This window comes from Sinocyclocheilus anshuiensis, unplaced genomic scaffold (assembly GCF_001515605.1).
Source record: "Sinocyclocheilus anshuiensis isolate Anshui unplaced genomic scaffold, SAMN03320099.WGS_v1.1 scaffold207, whole genome shotgun sequence".
NCBI classification, from domain to species: Eukaryota; Metazoa; Chordata; class Actinopteri; order Cypriniformes; family Cyprinidae; genus Sinocyclocheilus; species Sinocyclocheilus anshuiensis.
Genome location: NW_015551045.1, coordinates 1,131,033 through 1,140,471, shown reverse-complemented (window position 1 = coordinate 1,140,471; position 9,439 = coordinate 1,131,033). Strand labels below are relative to the sequence as shown.

The following is a 9,439-nucleotide window of genomic DNA, read 5'->3' as shown; positions in this document are numbered from 1 at the left end:
AAATATTTTCAAAATATATACTGTATGTGTGTGTATTTATATATACATAATAAATATACACAATACACATACATATATAATGTATAAAAACTTTATATATGTATGTAACAATATAAAAACTTTTATTTTGGATGGGATTAATCGCAATTAATCATTTGATAACACTAATAAATATACATATGCATTATGTATGTGTATATATATATATATATATATACACAATTACAATGCTTCAGGAGTGATCCTTATTTATTTATTTATTTATTTATTTATTCATTTATTTTTGTCTGTCTGTCTGTCTGTTTGTTTGTTTGTTTGTTTTTGATTAAATGTCACCTGAGAGCAAGTCCATTTAATCCTTAGTATGTTAAACCCTCGGTAGGTTTGCATAATAATAATAATAATAATAATAATAATAATTCAAGGTTTGGGTGTGGTCAGATATTTTTTTCTGCGTAGCTTACCTTACATAATGATTACAAATTTGTTTAATCATTAAAATATTTACCAAAATATAAGTTTCATAATACTGTATATAAGTGTAATCTTGTTTGACTGTTCACCAGACTCACTCTCTCACTCTCCCTCCCTCACACACACACACACACACACACACACACACACACTCCCATCGATCGTTGCCTTCGGAGGGCACTGTGAAGGGTTTATATAGTGTAATCATTATTGCCATGCTCTAACCTCATTCTAAACACATTTTGTAATAAGAAAATAGCTCTAATAGTGAGTTTCAGATGGCCACACACCTTCCAGTGCTCAAAAGCTTTCACAGTGAATGGTAAAGACTTTGAAGGGAGTAAGTGATTAGTGATTCTGAATGGAACACATCCTCTTTCTCTCTCTCTCTCTCTGTCGTCATTTGGATTGTTATCTCTGAGTCCCTCACATGTGCAGTGAGCATCCTTTCTGTTCTAAATAACTGGATAAAAACAGCAGATAAAGGCTAAAGGTGCTGCTTTCGAGCCATTAGCATAGGAAAATACCTCAACATTTGATGGACTAAAACCTGACTTTTTTTGTGAATAAACACATTTACATGACATTGGTGACTGCATTTGTTTTCAGTAACTAAATGCAACCGTAACGAGGATTCCTCATTGAATGTACTTGATGTCAGCTGCTCTTCAAAGGAATGTTGTGAAATACTGATTTTGATTCTGTTTTCTTCTTTTTTAAAGAACATCAAAAGATGTCTTTTCACTGCCCTCTTGGTGTTCGTAAATGGTCAAACAGTATTGTAATTTTCATTTGCATGATACGTTTTACATAAAACACAATGCTATTATTTAAAATAGGATAGTGTTTTTACAGAAGCTTTTTGTCAGTGAGGAGCATGCCACTCAGATCAAGCACTGTGTTAAACTCAATATGAACACAAACAAAATTATAAATATAATTTGCTAAATGTCACTTTAAGACATTCTGAATAAGTCTTACTCAAATAAGATACACTTTAAGTATGTATAAAAATATATGATTTAATGATAACACTATTCACTATTAACAAGTGGCTTATTATTGTTTATTAGTGCTTATACAGTATTAATGCATGAGCATATTCTAGATCTACCCTATACTTAAACAAAACTACTACAACAACTACCTCTCTTACTATCAATAAGCAGCAAATTAGGAGTTTTGCTGGGTACCATTGATAAAACATCAGCTTATTCTAGCGCCGTCCATATAAATGCGGGGTGTGCTAATGAAATGGCTTATAAAAAGACATTTAATTAAGGAAATTTCTGTCTGTAGGTTGACCATTGATGCAGAGTGCCAGCTTAAACTGAATAACTTTCCAATGGATGAACATTCATGTCCCCTGGAGTTCTCAAGCTGTAAGTCTGGCCATATGCCCTACATGCAAATCCATCCACATCTCTTCCATTCTTTATTGCTTTTTCTCTACAGTTTTCTACACCTCATGTCTGCTTCCACACTCAGATGCGGCTGAGAGCATAGAAACCATTTTTAGGATGCTAATACTGACATTTCACTTCTATTTTCGTCCTGAAATATGAAGGACAGATAATGAGGAGAGTGACAATTTGGCCTAATGTGGAGAGACGTGTCTTCACATGCTCACACGAGCAAGCTGTGCCAGGAAGAAACCACTGCCATGGAATTCTTCCTGTCCTTTGACTTTGGAGGAGATGTAGGGGAAATGGTTTATGATGGTAATAATGAAGCAGCAGATGCACCGTGGACAGTCTAATGGGACAGCATCATCTGTAGTTTCAAAAGAAATGAAAAAACAGAGTGGTTTTCCTAGAAAGGAAAATGTGTTATTTTATGAGAGTTGCAAATTGTTCTTGTAGATTATCAGTGGGAAGAAGCTAGTGAGCTTGTGTCTCCTTGTGCTTTGAAAACCACACTTCTTTCTCAACCCACATGGACTGACAGTGAGTTTGTGGAAAAGAACTTAAGATATCAATCCTTTGATGTCTTGAAGTTCTGCAGCTGTTTAATGAAGGAATGCACAGTTAGGTCACTAAACAGGCTATTTCTGTAACCTAACATTAAAGTTTTTAAATATACTTTTATATTGTAATAATTTTTACAATCTTTAAATTAATGTACACACAACATAAAGACAGTATATTTTTAATATTTGTTTAATGGCATCTTTTTTATGACGGAAGGCCAGTATCACTGATACCAATACTATTGATGTCTCTATAAAATTGTTTTTCCGCCTAATATTTAACCATTGACACTAGCCATTCAATATGACAATATGAGTATAAATGAGAGCTATCAATTTTAACATTTATTAGACTTAAAAAAAATATATTTTTTTTTATTTAAATGAACTTAAAACAATCTTCACATAAACCCATTACAATAAATGTCATATTTGCTACCTGTGCCCTTCAGCAGAAATATACAGAAATTGAATAAAGTTATCAAAATTCTAAATTAAATATAGATGAATCCTTAATGCTATAAAAGTTATTGATTTCCTCTTTTTTTCTTTTTTTTTCTTTGATGAACAGATATCACAGCAACTGGGTCATTAGATTATTTTGCTGCTATTACTTTAAGAGCTGCCGCTGCAGAACGTGACACGGATCTGACAAGCATCGCATTTTCTCTCAACTCTCTTTGCCTTTTCTGACCCACTTCAGGTCTGAAAGTCTCTACTAATGAACAGACTAGATGAATCGGGCGTGTTAGATGAGGAAGAGAGTGCTGGGCTGTTCCAGGACAGATTTGAAAACTAAAAAAATGTATTGCCTGTGTAAACACGCTAATGTTGACAGCCCAAATATATATATATACAGTATATATTTTTTAAATAGACTTTTTTTAAAAGACTGTGTTTAGTGACCTAACTGTGCATTCCTTCTTTGTCACAATTCAATGCTACATTCATTTTCATTGCCTTTAAAGGGGTAGTTCCCCCAAAAATGAAAATTAACCCATGATTTACTCACCCTCAAGGCATCCTAGGTGTATATTACTTTCTTCATTCAGACGAATCCAATTGGAGTTATATTAAAATTATATTTATGAATAAAGGCCTCCTGTTGCGAATCAATGCGTTTTTGTAAGAAAAATATTGATATTTAAAACATTATAAGCACTTTTCTCTCACTTCCGCTAACTGTCGTACAGTTGTGTGTTCACGAGAGAGTGCCTTTCCGGCGGATGACGTAGGATGTCGGCGTTATTGGACTTCTTTTGGACTGCTGAACAAAAGCACCCACCCACTGCCATTATAAAGCTTGGAAGAGCCAGGACATTTTTAAATTTAACTCCGATTGGATTCGTCTGAAAGAAGAAAGTCATATACTCCTAGGATGCCTTGAGGGTGAGTAAATAATTTTAACTAATTTTCATTTTTGGGTGAATTATCCCTTTCAGTTGTTTAGTTGTGTATACCCTACGTTATTGAGAAAAAATGGCAATATCCAAAATCCTTGTCCTTGTGGGGACATTTTTTTGTTTGTTTGTTTTTTTGTTGTTTTGGTCCCAATGAGAAAAACAGCTTATAAATCATACAGAATGATCTGTACAGTATCAAAAACCATTAGGCCAATGGAATGAACCCATAAAACATGGAAACCCAACATGTGTGTGTGTGTGTGTGTGTGTGTGTGTGTGTGTGTGTGCGCGTGTGTGCATGTGTGCGTGCGTGTGTGTGTGTGTGTGTGTGTACAGTGTTGTGAAAAAGTGTTTGTCCTGATTTCTTCTGTTTTTGTGTACTCCTCTATACTAATTTGTTTTAGAAATAAAAACAATATCTAACATAAAACAAAGGCAACCGGAGTAAACACAAAATACAGTTTTTAAATCATAATGTTTTTTATGGAAGCCAAAAAAGTTATTTAATATCAGCTGGGCCTGTGTGCAATTGTATTTGCCCCTGTAGCTACTAATTCCCAAATAGATGAAACTGCATTTATAATGGGGTCCAACTGAACTAGACACAACCAGGCCTAACTACTGCCAGCTCTCTTCAATTAAATCAACACTTAAATAAAACTTTTTCAACAGTATGGTGTTTGCTAAAGAGTCTTAACCAGCAACACACTATGCCAGTTACAACAAATTCCAGAAATGATGAGGAAGAAGGTGATGGAACTACATCAGTCTGGGAAGGGTTACAAAGCTGTGTCAAAGGCTCTTGGACTCCAGAGAAGCATAGTGAGAGCCATTATCTCCAAATAGAAGAACTAGCAGAAGAAACCTTTCCAGAAGTGGCCGACCTTCCAAAATGTTGTCCAAGAGCATAGCGGGGACTCATCCAGAAGTCACAAAAGACCCAAAGGACAACATGGAAGATTACTGATTCATTCTGTCAGTTGAGGCTTGAGTGCATCTGACTTATGCAGCAAGACCAGATTTTAAGTTTATGGGGGCAATTAGTTTTTCACATGAGTGATCAAATTGCTTTAAATATGTATGTATTTAAAGGAGTAGTTCACTTTCAGAATGAAAATTCTGTCACCATTTACTCATCCCCCACTTGTTCCAAACCTGTATGAGTTTCTTTCTTCTGTCGAACACAAAAGAAGATATTTTGAAAAATGTTGGGATCCGAACAGTTGATGAGCACCATTGACTTCCATAGTATTTTTTTTCCTACTATGGAAGTCAATGGTGCTCATCAACTGTTCGGATCCCAACATTTTGGAAAGTGAACTACTCCTTTAATCATGTTGCCTTTGTGTTATGTTGTATTTCATTTGATAATCTAAAATATTTTGTATGAAATATACATTATATATACAAATGCATTATATGTGTATAGATATAGATACTGTATATATAGATATATTCACATACCTAGCCTTCGCTACACTTTTTGCTGCAATGGTACAGATCACTACTGCTTCTGGGCATCAGCTTGCATAGTCTAGCAGAGTGATGCCCCTGTGCTGAGCGTTCTAATGGCTTGATCAAGTCCATACAAATTCACTTGAATGGGACCTCAATCAAAGGGAAAGGACACAATGGTGGTTTTGAGGTAATGGGGCTTTTTTGTGTTCACGGGAAGTTGCACACCATCTGTGAACATTACTGCAAATGCCTGGCCAGTAAAAGCCTGTTATAGGATCATGGTGAGCTGCCATGAATGACACTTCTGAAGGCTCTGTGGTAGGAACAACTAGGTCGTGTTGTCTTTTGTATTCATGCGTCGGGTCACGTGAGGTCATTAATATTTGCAAAACCAGGGGTTGCCCATCTGATACTTGGACCTGTTCAAACACGTTTTTTTTTTTTACATTTTTTCACATTTTTTATCTCACCCTTCCCAGCCCGAGCTGCACCCTCATGCCTCTGTCTTCTGTCCCCTGAGAAGCATTCGCACACATGTTCCCTGATAATTGCGAAAACGCAGGCCAGTTCATCCACCAAATTAGCAGATGCCTGAAGTGAGGTTTTGACCCCTGAATCATGGTGGTCACTTAGGGTCAGTACACTTCATCCCTGTGCACGCCCTCACCTTGAGGCTATTACCCAATGCCCCTGCTGCACTCACTGGTATTTAGTACTGCCTGGCAGTTTCCACTTTTATAATGGGGCATTGGTCTTTCCTTCACAATCACCCTGCAACATCAGCTTTGTGTAGATTTTAATATAGATTATAAAAAGAAAGCTGAATGAAAACATCCACATCTTTTTTTTTGGGGGGGGGGGTAATTAATTGTCTTAGCTGAATGACATTTACATATACATTTATGCACTTACACATTTTATCCAAAGCAGCTTTTTTTATTACTTTCCAATAGCCACTGTGCAGCTATTTGTTGTTGTTGTTTTTGGACCAACTCCATTTCTTTGTTTGTGCAGATGGCTACCCCAAGGAGGAGATTGTATACAAGTGGAAGCGCAGCTCGGTAGAGGTTGGAGACATCCGCTCTTGGCGTCTTTACCAGTTCTCCTTTGTTGGCCTGAGAAATACCACAGAGGTTGTCAGGACTGTGTCTGGTACAGTTTCAGCTTTTTGTTACATCTTAAATACTTGCATGTTTTTTTTTTTCTTAAATTTCTAAAATGTGTTGCAAACTTGTTTGCAAAAACAAGGTTAATTGAACAGAAGGACCCACATTTTTTGATTTTATACCATTTGACATTGAAGCAACAGTAATGGGAAGTTTGTGTACTAAAATACAGTATATGTGACCCTGGACCACAAAACCATAAGGGTCAATTTTTTTAAATGTAGATTTATACATCATCTGAAAGCTGAATAAATAAGTTTGTTAGGATAGGACAATATTTGGCCGAGACACAACTATTTGAAAATCTGGAATCTGAGGGTGCAAAAAAATCAAAATACTGAGAAAATCGCCTTTAAAGTTGTTCAAATGAAGTTCTTAGCAATGCATATTACTAATCAAAAATTAAGTTTTGATATATTTACGGTAGTAAATTTACAAAATATCTTCATGGAACATAATCTTTACTTTACATCCTAATGATTTTTGGCATAAAAGAAAAATCGGTAATTTTGACCCATACAATGTTTTTTTGGCTATTGCTACAAATATACCCCAGCGACTTAAGACTGGTTTTGTGCTCCAGGGTCACATATGTTAAAGTAGTTCTTGACAAGCATATTTCATCAGTATATTAATTTTTTTAAATAGTAGTGTTGTTGTCAAAAAATTTCATTTTAAGAGCTCTAGGCAAGAATGTATTTGTTTACAATGTACACTGAAATCTGAGGTACATTTATAAATACAGCACCCATTTGAAAATTTGCTCCAGTGTTTTCAGAGTTGTGAGGACCAAGCGATCACCGGACGATCCACCGAGAGCAACCTTATCTCAGCAAGTCCTTCTGACATTTGCCGCTGGCTCAGATGTCTCTGTAGTGGTTAAACATGAGATAGAATTAATTTGGGGGTATATCTAATGCTTCACTTCATGGAGATCAATACATTGGCCTATGGCTGAATCACAGCTGTGGTGAAACAGAGCCACATCCCATTTACCAGCATGTAGCTTAAGATGTACCGAAAACATTGCAGGGTGCTGTGAGATAATGAATTGAGTGAGAAAGAGACTATGACAAAAATAACAGGAGAGAGCGGTGATTGGCTTGTGGAGGCAGTCAGCAGTTTGCAGCCATCCTATTGCATCATGGGAATCGCTTTAAAAAGATTGTGAAAGGTGTTAGTGTAGATACACGCTTCCTTTTTCGGATTAGAGCTATTCTCGGAGTGACCTGACGCTGTGGCACGCAGTCGCGCTGTTGTCTGTGTGCATCGGTCTGTGTGATTTGGCTCGAGTCATGAATGCCCTGGGACACATCAACTTCCTTCTCCGTTTACAGACACCCACGGTTTGCAGATGAGACTCTGGCGGTGCTAATCTGGAGGCAGTGGTGGTGAATGAACATGCCTCTTTTTGAGTGCATGAGTATAAAACATTTTTAGGCTCCCAGCTCTCTTAATTGGTCCAGATTTACAGAAGATATGAAATGCCCTTTTACCACCATACAGACTAACATTTTCTACATTAGTTTCCTTTCGTCAGGCTACAACATAAAGACAAAAATACAAAGCTGGTGTCTGAAAGTAGCAACACTATTAAGCAGAGATGGAAACTGTGACTTGGACTCGAGTCACACTTAAGTCTACACTTAAAAAATTGACTTGAGACTTGAGCCCTGTTCACACCAAGAGCGATAACTAAGATAACGATATTAGCGTCCACACCAGCGGACGATATCGTCTGTTTATTCTAAGCGCACGCTCATCTGCCGCTTTAAATTCTTGAGCTCGTTATAGCAGGGTTGATTCTGATTGGCTGTCAACGTTTTTATCGTTCATCAGCTAGGAAAAATCGTTTTGAAAATGATTCAAACAATATAGTTTCTCTGTGCCTTTATCGTTATAGCTGTGGTGCTGTTCTTTAATATTGAGAACGATTTTTAGAACTATATATTTATCGTTATCTTTATAGTTATCGTGCTTGGTGTGAACGGGCCTTTAGACTTGAAAACAGAGACTCGTCAAAAAGACAAGTCATTGCCAATTATATTCTTTCTTTCACAGCATCAAACACCGTATTTTTCTATTCATTCCTCATTCATTCATTCTCTATCAGTATGTTCTGCAACAGCAAATAACACAACAATTCTTCTCTAAACACACTGAGTCTGCATTATTGAGACACGTTTAAATATACGACAATATAGCATAGGCTTACCTTGTGAAATTCTTCGTGTCATTTAAATTGAAATGCAATCCAGTGTTTCTCATTAATCACCTTCTCTGGCGGCCGCCACAGTTTCATAATGAACGGAAGATGTTTTTACACTTCTCTTAATAACATAAACTGTCTTTAAAGTTATTGCTTTGGCAAAGCATCTGTCAAACAAACTAAAATCAAAAGCGTGATATGGCTTAGTGTCCTTACCACATTGCGAAAGGCTTCAGTTGCACACAAAGCCGACAGTTACGAATTATTTTCAGATTTGCATGATTTCCAAAATTATTGTAGATGGATTATTACAGTATTTAACCAGATTTGTGATGAGACACATTTGTAAACCTGTGTTCACTGAAACTGCAAGTTTCTGCATTAAAAAAATGAATCAGCAAGTAAAGAAATTAAGACAAAAAAAGTATAGTTTGCCTATTGTAAAACTGTATAATATATGTATTATAAAATATTAATTTTTCATTACACTTATTTTACATTGCAGTTTTATTACAGTATAATATATTACTGTATACTACTACTAATATTAATAACAAATATAATTATTATATTCTAATTGTTTGGCTGTTGCTAAATATAGAATAGACTTGACTTGGATTTAGACCTCAAAGATTTAGACTTGGATTGGACTTGGACCTTAAGGACTTGTGAACATGTCTGCTATTGAGTTAACATTTTTTCAGTAGTTTGGTCATTCATCTGTTTTAAAAAGAGTGTTGTGGCTAAGAAAGATCAGTCA

General features: G+C 36.0%; 1 protein-coding gene across 4 annotated transcripts in view; it reads left to right on the top strand.

Annotated features, from left to right (window-relative positions):
* Nucleotides 1-9,439, top strand: part of LOC107661671 (gamma-aminobutyric acid receptor subunit gamma-2) — a 45,655-nt gene that overhangs the window by 18,042 nt on the left and 18,174 nt on the right. For all 4 annotated transcript variants that reach the window (XM_016451383.1, XM_016451382.1, XM_016451381.1 and 1 more), the window contains exons 5-6: nt 1,774-1,856; nt 6,319-6,456. In XM_016451383.1, coding sequence (XP_016306869.1) covers nt 1,774-1,856; nt 6,319-6,456 — 221 coding nt within the window. The remainder of the gene's footprint in view (nt 1-1,773; nt 1,857-6,318; nt 6,457-9,439) is intronic.